Genomic DNA, 20,799 nt, shown 5'->3' on the forward strand with positions numbered 1-20,799 from the left:
GTTAGGTGAAGTCATCTCAAATTACATTACTGTGCAATTTGGGGAATTATGGTACTTCCTGCAAATCAATATACATGTAGTGTTATGGGGTCACTGTACCTGACACAGTGAATGAGTAAAGATGGCAATCGTAACCCCCCCCCCCCCCCCTTTATAGCAGCGACTTCAAGGATTGGCCTCTGTTGTGACGCAATCACTGCTCCTTGTACAAAATACTGGTCCTTTGCCCCCCATCTACCAGTCACTGTGCACCATCTGCTGCCCCAGCACACTGATCAGTGGCACAAATCACTAAACAATCCTAGTAAATACATAATAGGGCATTGGGGTAGAAGACATTTTATAAAATTGTTCAGTACATTTTATTTACAACAATAGTAGTTAAATGATTACATTACTAATTACCATTACAATTATACACTGATTGTTGTTAACGTATACTATGGCTTTAGGCTATGTTCACACATAGTATTTTCGTCAGTGCTTTGGTTAAAAAAAAACACCCCATAGCATTACCCTCCTTCACCATAGTTTACAGCTGCCAGAATGCAGCCAGGCTGTTAATAGTCTCTTAGTATTCAGTAATCCCAGACTTGCCCACAGACTGCCAGAGAAGTCCGATGCACCACACACATCATGTGTGCAGTGGTTTGCTTTACACCATTCCATCCAGCTTCTGGTCAATGCAAACTCAGGCCATAAATAAAAGAAATACATACGCAATATTGCCCTTTTCGCACTCTTCCTTTATTCTGTTGTATTCCAGTTGAGTTTCCTGGTAGATCTTAAGGGTAGACTGAAATTGTAAAACATTACATTTTAAAGAATTAAAAAAAAAACAGCTTAGCTAGGCTGGGTTCACACTGCACTTTTGCAGTTCGTTTAACGTGTCCTTTTTTAAAAAGTTTAGTTTAATGTAGACAAAAGCGTGGTCAACAATGTTTATATGTATAATATAAAAAAAATCCGTTTTTATTTTTAAATGGAAGCCAGAGGAAAAACAGATCCAAACAGTTTGCACAAAGGAAAGGAATTGCATTAGTATTTTCATTTTTTTTTTTAAATAAAACTTACACATTAAATGGACTGCAAAAACACAGTGTGAAGCCAGCCTAACACTAACCTTTGTTATAAATTTAGACACCTAAAGAATTACAGCACAAAAACTTTATCCTATTGCTATATGGGTTTTAGCTCTGAAACCAGCTTGACATTATGTACAAACTTTAGAAGGAAGACAAAAAGATCTTCAGGCTTATTCCCAGCACAATTTCACTGGCTGCTGCTGGTATTCTATATACCTGTAACATGGCCACAGGATTTAAAAAAGTCTGAGGGGAGGCAAAAAAATTTAGGGCTGGGGTGGGGGAACATAAAAGGACCTGTGCCGATGTCCACACAGCGCCTAGTCCTGCTCCTGGACCCCAGACGGCTTTCTTCTTGGCTCCCCTCTGGCTATGTCATGACCTGGCTGATGGACTTCCCCGCTCAACCAGTCAGTGACTGGGGCGGGCTAAATCCCACCTGCTTGTGACGTACGCAGAACCCGGGAGAAGATGACACCCAGCGGGGTATGGAAGTCCGTTCATGCAGCACAACAGGGGCATGGGGACATGTAAGCTAAGTGTCTTTTTTATTTTCCCCAAACCAGCTGCCGGTAATGATTTTTGGCCCCACAGCCAGACTTCTCCTTTTACAGACCAAGAGTAGTTTACTTGTGACAATGTTTACCGTGCTACACCAACACATGCTGTTCCACCACAAGTAGACACATATACACACAGCAGCACTGGCTACCTTCTTTCAAGGGGTTGTCCAACAAAGTCCAGTGCTCTCTGCTGACATCTCTGGTCGAGACAGGAACTGTCCAGAGTAGCAGCAAATTACTGTAGAAACCCTTTTCTGCTCTGGACAGTTCCTGCCTCAGCCAGAGGTGGCAGCAGACAGCACTGTGTCACACAGAAAATAAAACACTTGCAGCAGGATATATAGTAGCTAATAAGTAAGGGAAGACTTAAAGATTTTTTTAATAGATGTCAATTACAAATCTTTATAACTTTCTGAAACCAGTTGATTTGAAAGAAAAAGATTTTTGCTGGACAACCCCTTTAACTCCACTTCTATCTGTGGCAGCTACTCTCTCTTCTTCTTGCCCCTCCTTTCCCCACCCCACCTACACATTACCCAGGAGGCTCTTCAGCAGCTCCCCTGCGCTCCTCCTGTTTATCTCTTATACTGCCTCCTAGTTTAAGGGCCTGAGAAACAATGTTCATGTGATCATGACATTATTGCAGGTCCTTAACCTCCTGTTTTACAGAGCCTACACTAATGATGCAGGGCTGTCATCAGTGTAGTTTGAGAAGAGCTGCACTAAATGCAGACTAGATCTATTCAAGTCAATAGGTGCACTGCAGTTTTATTGTTTAATGGAGGAAAGCCATTTAGCAGGTTACTCAACCTATGCAATCATAGGTTGGCATAGGTCACAAACCCATTTACTAAGGAGGAAGGAGACATTTTGGTAACATCTAGATAAAGTCTAAACAGCACACAGCCTTTTATTCCTGGTGTAATGAGCTAAACAATTGATGAGAAGTCACTTTAAAACACAACCTACCGTCTTCTCTTCCAGTTCAGCTCTCAAACATTTTACTTCCTCTTGATGTTGTTCCTGAGGAGATATTTTCTGCAACATTTGCTCCAGTTGACATCTTAGCGTTTCATTCTCCCTAAAACATTATAAAAGCTTATAATTTTGCGCATTTGGGAAATGTATAAAAACAGAATTGTGACCGGAAAACCCAAGGCATAGAAAGTAAGGTAATATATAGATCTCCAGTTAAAATGTTGCAACCCTCTGCAACCTTTGCTTTAAAGCAAATGTACAATCAGGAACATTCGCTTTAAGTATTACTATGTATAGAACAGCGCCAGTGCCACAGTTCTTTTTTTTTCAATTGCAGGCCCGATTCCAGTGTACAATGCCGTTCTATTCACGGGTACCAGGCCGGGGGTGAAGCACTGGAGGAAAACCCCCTCTATGACGTGGTTCCATTAGAATCAATGACAGACAACATCTGCTGGGATCAGTGTGCCATCTAAGGATACATTTATATGCACTTAAATGAGCACGGTTATTAGAGGGGGGGGACTTTACACAGTTATTAAAGGGGGGGAGGGTCTTTTGATATGCAAAAGTCACATTAAAAGTTTTTAATGGTTAAGATCAGAAAGATCAGAAGAACAAGACAGGAAGCCAAAATTCAGAGGCAGAAGTCCACTTTTATATCATGGGACTGAGATAGCTACATAAAGGGGAAGTCCGGGCTAAATAATGTTAAGATATGTTATTGCCCAACAAAAGTTATGAAAATTACTAATAGAGACTTATTATGGGAAGCGCACCTATAGTGCATTTTCCCTGCATTTACTACAGGATGGTGTATTCAGGTCTCTGTAAAGTTAGTGATATCATGTCACAAACTGCAGACACCTGCTGCTCCAGTCTGTCCCACCGCTGCAGCAGGAGTTGGCAGTTTATTTGACGTGACATCACCAACTTTACAGAGAATTAAACACACCATGCTGTAGTAAGTGCAGGGAAAATGCACTATAAGTGCATTTCCCATAATTTGTGTCTATTCGAAATTTTCTAACTTTTGTTGGGCAATAACATATCTCAACTAGATTTGCATTTCCAAGGAAATACACAGTGCTTAAAGGGGAGTCACTGGTAAAGGGTCGCTCTTTTCAAGAGAAACTTTACCCTGGGTACCGTCCCTTCAAGAGCGACTTGGGTACCGTCCCTTCAAGAGCGACTTGGGTACCGTCCCTTCAACCTCAACGGGGAGGAGACTGGGTGCAGTTGCTGAGAAAAAGAGAGGCTTACTGGATACTTTACTTAGATACCAGTTATCCAAAAGGTATGAATTTTAAAACGGATCTATATTATATTTAATGAAAAAGTTTTTCATGCTTAACAGTGGTTTCTATGTGTTAGTAAGTCATGTGGTCTCTCATCTGGACAGGCGACGCCTAAGGGGCGGTCCGGTGTTGGGAGACATGCATCTTACCCATATATACTTGTATCATTACTAAGGATTACTTGCCATGATTAAGAGGTGGAACCTTGCAACACGTCGGCGCTGATGTTTTTATCAGTTTGTTTATTGTTTTAAGATGCATATCTAAATAAAGTATACAAGATTTTACGGAGCTGGAAGCTACCACTTTCTTTATTGGTGACCGTCCCTTCAAGAGCGGCTTGGGTCCCGCCCCTTTAAGAACGACTTGGGTCCCTTTAAGAGCGGCTTGGGTACTGTCCCTTTAAGAGCGGTTTGGGTACCCTCCCTGGAACATGGCTGCCTCAGCTCTGCTATTTTACTGACTGAACTCTGCTACTTATAATGGTAAAGATCATTGCTCGGTTACCATGACAACCTCACTCATGTCAGGGAGACAAAATCGTTTAGGACCTTCCATATATTACATCTTCTATTGGCCAATAGTGGACATGTGACTGTGGATGGTGTGATACATTGCCTGACAAGACCTTAGAGTTCCTATTGGCTGCTATATTTCAGCTATTTGCATATGTGCTCTGATTGGCTGTTAGCGGTTAGAGTGTGGCCATTATTTCCAATGGGCCATTATTTTCTATGAGAAATTCGGGGTCTTTAAATGTAAATTTATTAAAAGCAACAAATCTGATCGAAACGAAAAATAGATAGCACACCACCGAGGGCTTCAAAACGCAGTTTGAACGGAGTCTGTGCATAAAGCGGTTCGGGCTGTATTACGAGGAGAAGAAGGAGAAGAAGAAGGAGGAGAAGAATTATTTTGCCTGGACTTCCCCTTTAATGTAAATTTATGGGGCTGTCTAGCTCATATGGACACAAACACATTTGCAGTCTGAACACTCAGACCCATTAAAATTTGACACAACAAAAGATTTTTTTTTAAATTAAAAGGTACACCTTCATTAATTTCAGCTATTAATTTATAGTAGTTAAAATGTAACTACTGTATCATTTGTAAAAACTTCTGAAATGTCAGAAGTGTGCATCGGTGGGGGTCTAGGTGCCAAGGCCCCTGTCGATAGCTAGAATAAAGGGGCAGAAGTGCTCGCTCTGCCCCTTCATCTCTGCTATAACTGCAGTCTACTGAATTATAATTGAGCCTATGGAACTTCCGTCCGGAAGTTCTATAGGCTCCATTATAATTCAGTAGACTGCTCGTATTAGCAGTTTACGGAATTTATCTCAATATAGCGGAGATGAAGGGGCAGAGTTCACGCTGCTAAGTTCTCCTGCCTCTTCATTCTAGTCTCAGCCCCCGGACCCCACCAATACGCACTTTTATCTACATGGCAGAGGTTTTCACAAATGTCACTGACGTTAAAATTTCCAAAATGTAAATTAACAGTAGATATAATTAAAGCGAGTTTGCAACATTCATTCATCATCATGGAAAACACAGCACTTCCTGTGTCCTGACCCCCCCCCCCCCCCCCCCCCAAAGAGTCTAAAAAACAGGAAGTCCTGAATTTCCAAGGTCATATGCGCACTTAGAGAAGGCAATAATGTGGCTGATTGACACATTGAGCTGTAATACTCTGTACAGGTAACAAAAGAGATCCCCGACACTCACTCAGTGCCAGTTCACACTGAGAAAACACGGCGTAATTCCGCAGCGGAGCTCTCCGCCGCGGAATCCCGCCACACTCAGTGTCCTGCTTTGAGCGAATGGGAGAGCGCGCGCTCGTCCGCTTCATCTCCTCTCCGCTTAAAGAATCAACATGTTAGCTGTTTGAGCGGAGAGCGGCAGCAGCGGACGAGCGCGCGCCCTCTCCATTGACTCACAGCAGCACACTGAGCGCGGCGAAATTCCGACGATCTTGCTCAGTGTGAACTGGCCCTTATGGAATAAAAGTCACATTGCAAGAAAGCTCTGGGTGAGGCCCGGGAATCTCTTTTGTGGATATTACAGTTAATCCTCGGCACCAAAGACACTGACTGCAAACATTGAAGTCTATTTCTCTGTACTGGCCGGGACTTCGTGTTTATACTTTTTTTTCAAACAGCAAAAGATTAAAATCTGCCTTCAGGAGACAGGACCTGGATTTCAGATAATTATAGCTTTGTTTTACAGCAAGATAAAAAAAAAAAAATAACGAATGTAAATTGCAAACTTACTTTATATCCCATCTACTGCTGATTTAGATTTTAAAAGTTATAACGGCAGTGACACTTTAAAGGGGTAGTGCGGAGGTAAACATTTATTCACAAAATAACACACATTACAAAGTTATACAACTTTCGTAGACACGAATGCGGTAAGTATAATGCACCAACACTTCCGGGTCTAGCGTGGGTGGAAGGGAACACGGGGAAGGGGGCCATTCACATACATAACACACATTACAAAGTTGTATAACTTTGTAATGTGTGTTATTTTGTGAATAAATGTTTACCGCCCCACTACCCCTTTATAACTGCAATTTTTTTTTAAATTTTATTAATGAAGAAAAAAAATTTAATGGTTGGCGTGTGTCAAATTCAGCTACCCTATTAGTCCAGCAAATTTTGTTATAAATATGCAAATGGCCCTTGGCAGAAATGCGGTTTCCAACTCCTGCAATGCAGCATATGGCATAAAGATTATCTGATTTCCTAACACTAGTAAAAGCTTTGTACACTATGGAACTAGCAATGCATGCTAGGTGATTTCAGCCTGCATTACTGTAAATGCAGCTATAGAATATAATTTGTTGGATGTCTCCAGATAATGCAAAGTATTAATAAAATTATTTAACATGGTAGGTACAATTTTACTTTTAAATATAGTTTCAAACATAGTCATTTCAAGAACAATTAAGGCAGTACAGAAAATAAAAGCTCATATTTATCAAACTGTAAAATAGACACTGATGTAAACTCAGGTCAGGACAGGTCTTTTTAACCTCTAGCAGAAATGAAAGCTGAGCTGTGATTGGCTGCTGTAAGCAGCTTACATAATTTTTAATTTTTTATTTTAATAAAAGTTTGATAAATGTGGGCCAGTATGTTTACGAATAGAAACAGTTTTTATTCAGCGAGAATGAAACATAGTATACACTACTAGCATGTAAATAATAAAAAAATGAGTTACCTTTCAGCATATTGAAGATGTAATTTCTAGTTAAGAAAAATACTATGACAAACACATATAAAAAAAACATTGTACCATATCAATACAGCAAATTAATGAACACTTTAAAGACAATGCCCCTAATTAAAATATGCTAAACTTATTTTTTATTTTTTGCTTGGGCCTTGTCAGCAGAGGACATGTGAAGAGAGAATTTGTGCTTTACAATTCTTCATGTTCTACCTGAAAGCAGGATAAAAGGAAAACTACAGAGGCGTAGAAGTAAAAAGCAGTGTAAACACCTAATTGTCAGCCAGGAATAAACTGCCTACAGAGGACTGATCTGCAATCAGAGACACTAGCTGACATCTTAGTGAGCAGGAGGCCCGGCAGCATTGATTGTTCATGAAAAGGAGGTAGGGGTGGTGAGGTGTGGCACAAACAACACTTTGACGCTTCATTACAGTAGAATTGTGCATAATCTGCTGCACAAATTACCAAAAGGTACTATGCTTACTGGGGGACTGCCAGCTACAGCACACTGTCAGCACCTTAGGTAGAATATGCAAAAGAAGAGCCCGTGGAGCCTCATTTAAGAGTCTCGAAAAACAGGTCTAGCCAGATATCCCTCCGGGAAGGACCCAGCCAAGGGGTAGCTCCTGTAGGGAAAGTATGGTGGTTTCCCTACAGGTGCTTCCACTTGGCTGGGTCCTTCCCTGAGGGATATCTGGCTAGTCCTGTGTTTCAAGACTCTTCAATGAGGCTCCAAGGGCTCTTCTTTTGCATATTCATGTTTCCCAAGGAGCAATGCACCTAGGATTTCACTGCATTAAGCGCTATAACCAGCAGTTTGTCTGGTCTCCATGAGATCAGCGATCTGTTTCTCTTATAGCACCTTAGGTAGGGCACGGGTGCTGACAGATTCCCTTTAATCAAAGTAATTTACAGGCATTTTATCTAGGACATTAGCTATGCAAAAGGAAGAACAATTTTTGAAATGACAGTAACCATTTAAGCAGTGCCCCTGCATAAATTTAAGTCACTTTTTTTTACCACAAACAAAACTTCGTATATTCTACAGCTTTAGATGAAAATCGATATTAACAAAAAAAGGATATCATCACACTTCTGCTGGTACTCTGTAAGTAGCTGACTGGAAAACAGGTTAAAAAAAAAAAAAAGTTACATGTACAGTAAAGGCAAATACCCAACAAATTTATTCTACTTTGACTGAATAGTGTTACTTCCAGACATAAGTTCCCTCAGACACAATCAAAATCATGTATAGTAGCTGCTATTATAGTACAGTCGCTGTGGAATACTGTCTTCAGCAGAAACAAACAAAAAAAAAAAAAAGTAAAAATTGATCTGTAAGACACCCGCAAATTATCATAAATGTGGGCAACTTCAACTGCCCACATTAAAATGTTGTTTGCCAGATTTGGCATTTTACATTGTTAAAAATGTTACAAATGCTGATATATAGTTTTATGAATAAAATTGGCTATTTTGACCCTCAGGCTAAATGAACGTTTATTACCTGTGGGCACATTTTAAAACATTTGGCACAAATAACTAAACTACCATCTTTACTTTGAAATAAACAGCTTATATACTTATTTACAAGGTATATATCGTTCTCCCCGAAGGTTACAGGACACACTCACATTTCTGTATGTGTTCTGAAAATGCAGTTAATATACTTAATATACTTAATATACTTACTCAGAATCAATGATTTTCTGTTTCAGTGCGATTAAGGCTGCCACATACTCATTCAAACTCTGGATTCAAAAAACAAATTGTTAAAATAGATCTGAATAACAAGGATCTTTCTGTTTTCATTGACTTACATGTACAACTTTGACACATTCTGAATCCCAGGCTTGCCAGTTAACACTTTCAGCAAAAGAATTTTACTTTACACCTTATTTTCTTAGAAAATTGCAAAATCATATTTAAATGGATATTCTAGAGCAGACGTGTCAAAGTCAGGCCCTCCAACTGTTTTAAAACTACAATTCCCATCATGCCTGGACAGCCAAAGCTAAAGCTTTGGCTGTCCAGGCATGATGGGACTTGTAGTTTTGCAACAGCTGGAGGGCCTGGGTTTGACATCCCTCTTCTAGAGAAAGAAAAATACAATTACTCATCTGCTCTGCGCCCTCAATGGTGCCAAACTCTGCTTCATGTTATATATCCCAACACATAGAAAGTGCCTGGTCATCCAATTACTGGCTGAGGCAGGTCACTGCTGGGGTCAATGAGTGGCGGACAAGACATATCCTATTTGCTCGTATGAAAACTACTTTTAAAAAGGCCAACACATTTTTCTCCAGAATACCCTCTTAAAAAGCTTCCTATAAATGAGCAGTAGTCACATAATAAAACGCAAGTCATTTATAGCCCGTAGAGAAGATTTTGACAGAATGTCATGCATAGAATGCATAAACAGCTTTTTGAATACAGAAAGAAGCCAATGCCTGGTCTATTACCGGGCATCTGCCCGGGCTGAAGCACTGGAGGAGGGCCGTCCCCTCCCCCAGTGGGAGGAAACCTCTGCCCCTCTGTGATGCAGCCCCATCGACTCTAAAAAAGGAACGTGGCACCAGCTTCCCCGTGGCGGCGCCGTTCTATTTGTATGCAACACTTGATGTACCTGATGGTACATTCACCTCAAAGCATGAAACAAAGGAAGCATGCTGGATTGCGTCATTCTTAACGCCACTCCAACTGCTATATATGCCAGATTCTCAGAAAAAGTTATTGGTGGGGAAGTTCGCAGCACTGGGTGAGTTTATCTACATAACAGAGGCTGCGTGTTTTCCAAGTGAGAGATCTCTGTTAACTAAGATAATCTTTGGTCTTCTAAAAGTGGTGTGGTATACCTACAGCCCCATGAGCCTTTGGACCTTCCCTTTCTGTACCTGAATTATCACTGTATATATACAGGTGTTGCACATAATGCTGAGGGATAGTTATGTAAAACTAACCTTGGGGCATAAGGCCTAGATACAGTACACAATGTATAGGGAAAGTAATTTATGTAAATAACAAACAGACCTAACACCTCTGGTCATGAAAAGTTTAATATGTTGAAGCTGAACTGGCTTAAGATACCTGTTGCAAAGATGTACAGTTCTGACAGGACCCTGCTGCCTCTGAAGCAATGCCAGCAGTCTTCGAGTGGGTCTCTCCAGGCATCATGATGAGGATCACTTACCACCCCTGACCGGTGGAGTATATAGAACCTAAATCTGAAAAACACATCCAATAGTAAGAAAAATACTTTAGTACAATTTTCTCCTATTTAAAGGGGTAGTGCGGCAGTAAACAATTATTCACAGAATAACACACATTACAAAGTTATACAACTTTGTAATGTATGTTATGTCTGTGAATGGCCCCCTTCCCCGTGTCCCCCCACCCGTGTACCCGGAAGTGTGGTGCGCTATACTCACCTGTTACGTGCCGACTCGTCTCCGATCTTCAGTCAGCGATGTCGTCTTCGTACGGCCGGGCCGAATCCCTCCGAGCGTCCTGAGTGCCGGCCGCCCTCTTCAGCGTCATCAGATGCTCAGCCGCGATTGGCTGAGCACAGTTATACTCAGCCAATCGCGGCTGAGCAGCCGATGATGCGGCAGAGGGCGGCCGGCACTCAGGACGGACGGAGGGATTCGGCTGAAGACCACATCGCTGACTGAAGATCGGAGACAAGTCGGCACGTGACAGGCGAGTGTAGCGCACCACACTTCCAGGTACACGGGTGGTGGTGGGACACAGGGAAGGGGGCCATTCACAGACATAACATACATTACAAAGTTGTATAACTTTGTAATGTGTGTTACTCTGTGAATAATTGTTTACCGCCGCACTACCCCTTTAACCCTTTGAGGACCAGGCCCAAAATGACCCAGTGGACCGGGCAAATTTTGATCTTAGTGTTTTTGTTTTTCCCTCCTCCCCTTCTAAGAGCTCTAGCACTCTCAGTTTTCTATCTACAAGCCATGTAAGTGCTTGTTTTTTACAGGAATAGTTGTACTTTGTAATGGCGTCATTCATTTTACCATAATATGTATGATGGAATTCCAAATATATTATTTATGAAGATATAAATAGGTGAAATCGTAAGAAAGAATGCAATATGGTAACGTTTGGGGGGTTCCTGTGTCTACGTAATGCACTATATGGTAACAGCAACATGACACTATTATTCTATAGGTCAGTCCGAACACAACCATATGCAGGTTACACAGATTCTCTAATGTTATATATATATTTTTTTATGAAATCCTTTTTTTTGGCAATTAAATATTAATAAAATGGGCCTATTGTGACGCTTATAACGGTTTTATTTTTTCACCTATGGGGCTGTATGGGGTGTCATTTTTTCCGCCATGATCTCTAGTTTTTATTAATACCATATTTGTGAAGATCAGACGTTTTGATCACTTTTTATTGATTTTTTTTAATATATAATGTAACATAAAATCGGTAATCTGCGCACTTTTTCCCCTCTTTTCGTGTACGCCGTTTACCGGTCGCAATGACGCTTGTTATATTTTAATAGATCGGACAATTACGCACGCTATGGTATATTATATGTTTATCTATTTATTTATTTTTATATGTTTTATTTATATAATGGGAAAGGGGGGAGATTTAGACTTTTATTGGGGGAGGGGTTTTGGGGTAGTGTGTTAGTGTTTTGAACTTTTTTTTTTACACATTTGAAGTCCCTTTGGGGGACTTGTACATACATTACTTTGATTTATACACTGATGAATGCTATGCCATAGGCATAGCATTGATCAGTGTTATCGGCGCTCTGCTCATTGAGCCTGCCTGTGCAGGCTCAGTGTAGCAGATCGCCGATCGGACCGCATGGAGGCAGGTAAGAGACCTCCAGCAGTCCGTTTCAACGATCGGGACCCCCGCAGTCACACTGCGGGGGTCCCGATCAGTAAGTGACAGGGGACTCCCCCTGTCACTTACACTTAAACGCTGCGGTCGCGCCGCGATCGCGGCGTTTAAGGGGTTAATGACACGCGGCAGCGCGATCGCTGCAGCGTGTCATTACCGGTGAGGTCCCGGCTGCTCACTGCAGCCGGCCCCCACCTCCTATGAAGCGCGCTCCGCTCCGGAGCGCGCTTCATAGCGGGAATAACACGCATGACGTAAGGTTACGTCATGGGTCGTCTGGGGACAGACTTCCATGACGTAACCCTACGTCCAGGGTCGTCTAGGGGTTAATATTCAAGAGTTAAAGTATAAAAATTTAGGCTGGTCTACATTTAACTCTGCACAGACGTTTAGAAAAGTTCTTTGCAGTGTTCAGGAAATGTGTGTTGTTGCATGAAAGGCTATTTGCAGAGTTATAAAATTGCATTCTTTCTTGGAAGCTGAACTGCGTCAATTAGTCAAGGCAGGGAGCTGTGGGGAGGAGGTGTGCACGCTGTGGCACATCATCACTTTTAAGTCACTACTTCCAAGACTGACTCTTCTCGGTAGTGACACCCTGCTCGGCCAATCACTGGCCATGGTGTTGTTCCGCTTCATTCAGTGATTTGCTGGGTAGGCTGTAACTGCCAAGATGATACACCAACCAAAAGAACCCTTGTAGACCAAAATTCAAAAAAAAGGTTCAATCATCATATGTCATTTTCATTGCAAAATTCCCAAATCACCCATAAAAACATATACAGAAATAGACAGTTAAAAATCAAAAAGTGGAGGGGCTACTCCACAAATTCATGTTTAATAACATTCATTATGCCAGGCAGTTTACGAAATCATATACATAATCTATGTAAGCTGTGTGACCAATTAGCAAAGGACGATAATAAATATATAAAGTGTTTGTGCAATAAATAAATATAATTATAATTCCTGGGTGTAGGAAATGTGAGACAATTCCCCACTCTGCCCCAGCGTATCCACCCCTATTCAGCCCACAATAGCAACCAATGCCCAACACCTCATCCTCCAACACGTTTCATCAGACCTTTCTCAAGGAGTGGTGAACTGCCAAGAGGAGTCTGATGCTGCGTTTACACGAAACGATAATTGGGCCGATCGTACGATTAACGATGTCGGAGTAACGATTTTTTTTCATAACGATCAGCGTTTAGACGGTACTATATATCGTACGGAAAAATCGTTTTGCGCCCGCAGCCCGGCCCCCCACTCGCAGCCCCCTGCGCCGCACCTATCGCCACCCCACCGCCGCTCCGATCGCCAACCCCCCCGCCGCCGCTCTGATCGCCCCGGCCATACGTTACCTGCTCCGCGTAGCAGGTTTTCGACATCCCCGGCTCCGCTCTTCAGTGCACTGATTGGCTGAAGAGGTGAGCCGGGAATTTCAAACGGCTCCTCTTCAGCCAATCAATGCAAGGCAGCACTGATTGGCTGAAGAGGGGAGCCGGGAATTTCAGTCAGTGTTGCCTTGCATTGATTGGCTGAAGAGGAGCACTGATTGGCTGAAGAGGAGCCGTTTGAAATTCCCGGCTCACCTCTTCAGCCAATCAGTGCACTGAAGAGGGGAGCTGGGGATGTCGAAGACCTGCTACGCGGAGCAGGTAACGTACGGTCGCGGCGGGGGCGATCGGAGCGGCGGCGGGGGTGGCGATCGAGCCGGCGCAGAGGCTGCGGATGAGCGGAGGGCCGGGCAAGGCTGCGGGGGGCCGGACTATCGAGCGATGACTGTTTACACGAAACGATCGGCGAATCTTTTGCGAACGACAATTTGATAACATGTTGAAAGATCAAAATGAACGATTTCTCGTTTGTCATTTGATCGTTTGCTGCGTTTACACGTACGATTATCGTTCGAATTTGATCATTATCGCGCAAATTCGCACGATAATCGTTACGTGTAAACGCAGCATGACTCAGAAGTAGCAGCCATAAAGTAGCAGGATAATCGCAGCTGTCCCTCATTATCCTCAGCTCCTGGGACACTGATGTGTGCAGGGCCACTCTGACTGCAGCGGTCAGACACACACACACACACACACACACACACACACACACACACACCCCCCTGAAGTTAGGAACGTAGATATACATTCCTACTGCACGGGATATATGCAGTAGGAACGTATAGACCAAGGTATGCAAAGTTCTTATATACCACAACCATCTACAAAATGCTGAAATAACAATGATCAATGCTGTGCTATGGCATAGCTTTGACCAATGTATGTAATATAATAGCCCCCATAGGGACTTAAAAAGTGTAAAATAAAAATGTTTTAAGTTTTAAAAAACAATAGTGAGAAAAAACTTGGTGTGTAACCACCTGTACCTTAGCCCCTCTGGACAGCCGTCCTTTGTATCTCCGGACTCTTTAAGAAAAAGAAATCCCCGAGGTCTGGTCATCGATCCATAACTTTTTTTATTCAGGGTGCTGGTACAAACAATGCTCACAAGGCTGTTACATTCACCAAGCGTCCACCTGTTGTCCTGCGGACGTTTCGGAGGATAAGCTCCTCCTTCCTCATGCGCGCATTAAAATAATGATCATGTTTATTATTTCGACGTCTGCGGTAAAAAACGTCCGTTATTCAATGCATTGTGTGCATTGGACGTCCGTCTTCCCATTGACTTCAATGCATTGCCATTGCAGTCAGTTAAAGGGGTAGTGCGACGCTAAAAAAATTATTCACAGAATAACACACATTACAAAGTTATTCAACTTTGTAATAATGCATGTTATGTCTGTGAATCGCCCCCTTCCCGTGTCCCACCACCCCTGCCCGTGTACCCAGAAGTGTTGGTGCATTATACATTACCTGATCCGTGTCGCGCATGTTCTCCATCTTGTGCCAAACGTCATCTTTGGCCGGCCAAATCGCTGCCGCCGCCCCCCTCTGCCGCGTCATAACTAAGGGGGGGATGGCGGCAGCGATTTGGCCGGCCGAAGATGACGTTTGGCACAAGATGGAGGACATGCGCGACACGTATCAGGTAATGTATAATGCACCGCACTACCCCTTTAAATCGCAGCAAAAATTTTTTTTTTTTAAATATCAAAATCGGCCGCCTTTCCTCTATTTTTGACATGAATGAAAACTCTATTTTAGTGTGAATATAGCCTATATCAGAAAACAAATTAAGAGCTATCAAAATGTCAAAAATCTACACAAATATGGTATCAACGAAAACTAGAGATTGTGGCGCAAAAATTAAGACCCCTAACAGCCCTGTAGGCTAAAAATAAAAGTGATATGACTCTTAGAAGGAAAGAAGGATATAACGGACACACAAAAATGAAAATTGGCCTGGTCCTTAAAGCGTAACTGTCATATTTTTTTTTATTGCAGAAATCAGTAGTATAAGCGATTTTAAGAAACTCTGTAATAGGTTTCATCAGCCAAAAAAGCCTCCTTCTGTACTCAAGAAGCAATCTCCCAGCCTCCCCCCCTGACTTCTTATCTGTGCATTATCAGGCAAACACGTCTTCATTACAGAGAAGCTAGTGAAGACGGGCTCTGCTCTCCCATTGTAAGACTATGAAGGGGGGAGGGGCTGAGGGAGATGAGGGAGCAGGAAGAGGTGACATGAAGGTCAGCTGTTTGTAGACTCTCTGGGCACCTAAAACGCTAAATTCAGGTGTCAGAAAGGTCAGGGCTTATCTATGAACTTACTGAGAGAAGATTGCAGGGTGTTGTGCTTTGCAGAAATCCTCCGTGCTCAGTCACTCCTAACAGCCCCTCCCCTCTCCATAGCCACATAATGGAGACAGAAATCCTGCTGCTTCTGCAGTGAGGGGGGAGGCTGGGAGATTGCTTTTTCAGTCCAGAAGGAAACTCTTTTAGTACATAAAACCTATTACAGAGTTTCTTAAAATCGCTTGTACTGTTGATATTTAATGTTTTCAGAAAAATGACAGTTACGCTTTAAGTGGTTAGAGGGGTACTCCATCTGGGACCCCTTTTTTCACAATTGCCGGGGAGGGGGATGGACGAAAACAACTACACCTACTTATCTCCCCAGTTCCAGAAAAACATGGATACCATTTATGGCTGTATCCATGTTTTACAGAACTTCCTAGGGTGGTATCCTACTTCTCCAGCTGCCACAGGGACGCAAATGGTGAGCAATCAGGTTTGGAGACTGTTTCCGAACTCAAACAGTTTGACAGGTCCACTCTACACAAAACATAATCTTTATTAGCCATGGGTGTCAGATACGTCCTTAGTCCCTGAACTGCCACCTCGCAATTAAGTAAAAGATAAGTCCTTGGTGGGGAAAGAGTTAAGTGGGTATTTCCTTAACCCCTTAAGGGTGCCTTCACACCTAGCGACTCGCAGCGTAAATTACACTGCGAGTTGGGTAGGTTCTGGCAGATTACTTTCACTACATACAAGCATTCTGCCGTCCCCTTAACCCCTTCAGCTGCCGCCCGGCTCCTGCTCCGCTCTGTATACATTACCTCTCCTCGCTGCACGGGTTATGGTGTACTGCTCTCCTGCCCGGCCAATCAGTGTGTTGCCCTGCCGCAGCCACTGATTGGCCGGGCAGGAGAGCAGTACGCCGGGACCCGTGCAGCGAGAAGAGGTAATGTATACAGGGCGGGAGCGGGGCAGGAGCCGGGCGGGGGCTGAAGGGGTTAAGGGGCCGGCAGAATTACATACACGCAGCGGTCTTTAAGACCGCTGCGAGTCGCTAGGTGTGAAGGCACCCTAAAGTTTTGGGATTTTGAGGACAGAGCAAACTTTCATTTTTGAGCTTTCATCAGGGCTGTGGAGTAGGTAAGCCACAGCTCCGACCCAGACTGCTGAATTCTATCAGGGACCCACTCAGACTCCAGCTCCTTCATAAACGGCCAATCAGACATCAGGGGACTTATTTATCACACTAGTGTAAAGTAGATCTGGCTCAGCAGCTTCTTTCTAATGTCCTACATGACCCTGGGGTGACTTCTGAGGGAATGAGGAAAGATAAAATGCAGATTCTCCAGTGTGTGTTCAGTGAATGCATCCAGTCTCCAGCCTCCATGTCCTGAACAACTCAGAACTAGAGTAGATGGAGCAGGGTGTCTTTTCCTGCTGAGAGTCTTCTATGTTTCTAACTAAATATTCACTATACACAAAAACTACTAACAATGACAGAAACCTGTAATATAGTGATAGAGAGGGGCCAGCTATAGTCATATAGGCCATAGACCCAGATTTATCAGCTCTGTCAGTGTCAAGGCTAGTCAGAGACTATGTGAGAAAGAGAAACAACCCGAGAGATCTAACGGTTTACAGTAATATGTTTAATACAGTGGTGCCTTGGATTCGTTTCGGGACCATGCTTGTAATCCAAATCCACTCTTAAACCAAGGCAAATTTTCCCGTAAGAAATAATTGAAATGCAGACAATTGGTTCCAAACCCCAAAAATAAAGATTTTTTTTATTCTGAATAACATGTAAAACAGATGAAACAAACATTGAGAAATATCTGATTATGTGATATTATAGGTTATTGTACAGTACAGCATACTTCCTGGGTCAGAGTACAGTCATATAGACCCCGCTATGCAGACCATGCTGCTCCTCACTTCCACTTCCACTCAGTACAGGGAGCTCTTACACCAAAGCAATGCTCTTAAACCAAGTCACAGTTTTTAAAAACTGAGCTCTTCTTGCAAAACACTCTCAATCCAAGTTACTCTTAAACCAAGGTACCACTGTATAGGGTTTTAAACTGACATTCTGCATTTGGCCACAAGATGTCGCTGTTTTGCAGTACACAGCCTGTGTTGTTAAACTGTTGTTAGACTGTGTTGTTGTCAAGGGAGACAAACCTGACAGAAGATGTGCCCTAAGGGAAGAAGCAACTGAGGTAAGTCAGGATTACCTGGGTCAGTAAGCGTGCACACTAAACTTTCTGGGGCAGATATTGGGCCTGTAGATAGTTTAGTCAGTGCTATTGTCTCACAGGCCACATTATAGTGTGAAAGGAACATCACAGCATACTCGGCCATTTGTTTTGTTATATTTGTTATTTGTGGTTTGGGAAACTGTGTAAAAAGTAAAAGATTGTAAGCTGCTGTGCTACACCACAAAGGCCCATGAGACACATCCACATATTCTAGTTCCAGTTCATTTAGGGGATTAATAGGTACGTGGAGGATGGCCTATCTGAGCTTACTAGTAGGTAAAATTATTGTGTGTATTTATACAACATACATCTGGGCAACATGCTGTGTAGCACAGGGGTTATCTAAATTGTTATCACCTTTTGGTATACACAATTGTGTTTTTTCAGTAAAGTGTAGTTTAAAGGGGAACTCCACATAAGGAAAACTTGTTTTCCATTAAATGTACATTAAAAGTTATATAGATGTGTCTATACAATGTATTACCACATCTGTGTGGTTCTGCCACACTGGTAGCTGATAGAAAATCCAGGAAGTGAAGAAAAATGCCCCCTGTGCCAATCCACATTGTCTCCTGCTCCCTCTGCTCTCCCCCTTTAGGAGACAAATCTTCCATGTCTCTGTCTCACATTGTTTGTTTGTTGAGCATAGGCTGATGATGCAGACAGGGGGCAGGGTGTGATGTCCCAGGAGACTTGGCTGGATCCCCCAATCCCCTGAGTGATTCACCATCTCTGACCGGCCAGAAGCAGCTGCTGCAACTTCACTAATTGTGGGGATCAACTTCAAAGCAAAAAGATGCTCGATCATAATACGCACATGGAGATGTAGAGCTAGGGAATACAGTGTGGTGTTACAGGTAGAAAATACAGTGTGCTGTGTGGGTGGGACCACAATGAAATGATAAAGTATTGCAAATAATTCAGTAACACAATGAAACTGCAATGTGTGAACATAGGGACGTTTGTGACCTACATAGGATTGATGGGTGAGTGATAATACGGTTTATGATCATTTGTGTTTTGTCTTATGCCATACGATTGCTAGAATAGCGGGTTACTCTGAGACAGGACACATCTTTGTAGTTCATTTTAATTTTTTTTATCACCCATCTATCCTATGTTGTGGTCTATTTTTACATATATGGTACCTGGTTGTTTTTTAAATACGTTTTAGTGATATTTTATATGAAATTTCTATCATGTTATTAACATAACTGTGATAAATAAATTTTGCAGTGCTTCAGAATTTATGCCCATGGCTCTTTTTGTATTCATCTTTATGGTGGGTTTTTCTGGTATTTGAGTAAGAGTGACACCCATAGCCATAATTAATTAGTAGGCTATACTACAAATTTGGGTGATTAAGTCCCTCTTCTGTGAACCTTTGTGTATATATATATAATGTGTGAACACAGCCTAGATGTTCTGCAACAGATTTGGGCGGGGAATGGGCAGGGGGGGAGGACTGTGATGAACAACTGAGGGAAAGCTTCGCATTCTGGAACCTGTAGTACGGTGCAAAACTGCTCAACCAGGAAGTACAGAAACAATACAGAACAAAACTCCCCAAAACAAATGGATTTTTGGTACTTTCAAAACTGGGATGGATAGGTGAGTAATGCTAAATGCTTCTGCAGAAGGTAAATATGATTTCTTTATTAAGAACCCACCACCCCATCCCCCAATTTTTATTACTGCTGCCCAGATTGCCCCCATAATTTCTGACGCTCTTTCTCTCTCACACACACAGCCTGCTGCAGCCATAGCACACTGAGAAAAAAAAAACACACAATCTTCTCCCAGAGAGGAAAAAAAAACCAACACATTTAGGACATAGGGTATCTCCTCCTTCTTTATAATACACATCTTATTACACTGCTGCTCATATACAGTCATCCACCATCCAGGAAGAGAACAGCGCAGATCTACCAACACACAATGGACTCCAGCTCAGAAACAAACTGCCAAATAGTGACCACTTTTCCCCAACCACCTTTATCTAATAGGGCCAGTGATTTCTAATTGATAAATGAAGGAAACAAATGGTGCGTTTACACAGAGAGATTTATCTGACCAATTTTGGAAGCCAAAGCCAGGAATGGATTTGAAAAGAGGAGAAATCTCAATCTTTCCTTCATGGCCTGTTCTCTTTTTATAGTCTGTCTCTGGATTTGGCATAAAAAATCTGTCAGATAAATCTGTCTGTGTAAAAGCGGCATAAATGTATGTGAGAAAGGGTTTTTTCTGGTTGTTATATATACGGTCCTTAGATTGATAAAGCATAAAATATATTGATGAGGAACATTTATAATATTCACATGAAAACTCAATTATAAAATTTAGAATTTTTTTTAAGCTGAAGTTCCATAAACAGGGCCATATAAGGGCTTTTTTTTCCAGAAACAATTGTACTCTCAAAGTTTTCAATTTTTCAAGGGGTTCCATTTTCATGCAATGCACTTCACAACTAATAGGTTATCCTTATTCTATAGGTCAGCCTGAATACAACAATACTTATTTTTACATACACTTACAAACACTTAATTTTTAAATCAGTTCTTTACAAAAAAAAAAAAAAAAAAAAATATGCTTAAAATGATACTGTTCAATGTACAGGAACAATATTGTTATATTTGAATACATCAAACAATTGCACACAATACCATATCAAATATGTTTATACTTCTTTTTACATGTTTTTTTACTTGTGAAATGGGAAAGGTGTCGATTTCAAATTTTTTCAAATTTTACTTAGAGGATGGATCGAATGGCGCCATCACGGGGAAGCTGGTGCCGCG

At 42.1% G+C, this 20,799-nt stretch overlaps 1 protein-coding gene across 1 annotated transcript in view; it reads right to left on the bottom strand.

The window, feature by feature from the left end:
• ICE1 (interactor of little elongation complex ELL subunit 1) overlaps positions 1-20,799 on the bottom strand; it is a 66,256-nt gene that overhangs the window by 37,373 nt on the left and 8,084 nt on the right. Inside the window, exons 2-7 of the mRNA XM_069958203.1 lie at positions 10,249-10,385; positions 8,854-8,912; positions 8,245-8,281; positions 7,150-7,166; positions 2,618-2,729; positions 720-796 (exon numbers count right to left, since the gene is read on the bottom strand). Coding sequence (XP_069814304.1) covers positions 720-796; positions 2,618-2,729; positions 7,150-7,166; positions 8,245-8,281; positions 8,854-8,912; positions 10,249-10,335 — 389 coding nt within the window. The 5' untranslated portion in view covers positions 10,336-10,385. The remainder of the gene's footprint in view (positions 1-719; positions 797-2,617; positions 2,730-7,149; positions 7,167-8,244; positions 8,282-8,853; positions 8,913-10,248; positions 10,386-20,799) is intronic.

Source organism: Dendropsophus ebraccatus, chromosome 2, assembly GCF_027789765.1.
Source record: "Dendropsophus ebraccatus isolate aDenEbr1 chromosome 2, aDenEbr1.pat, whole genome shotgun sequence".
Taxonomy (NCBI): domain Eukaryota; kingdom Metazoa; phylum Chordata; class Amphibia; order Anura; family Hylidae; genus Dendropsophus; species Dendropsophus ebraccatus.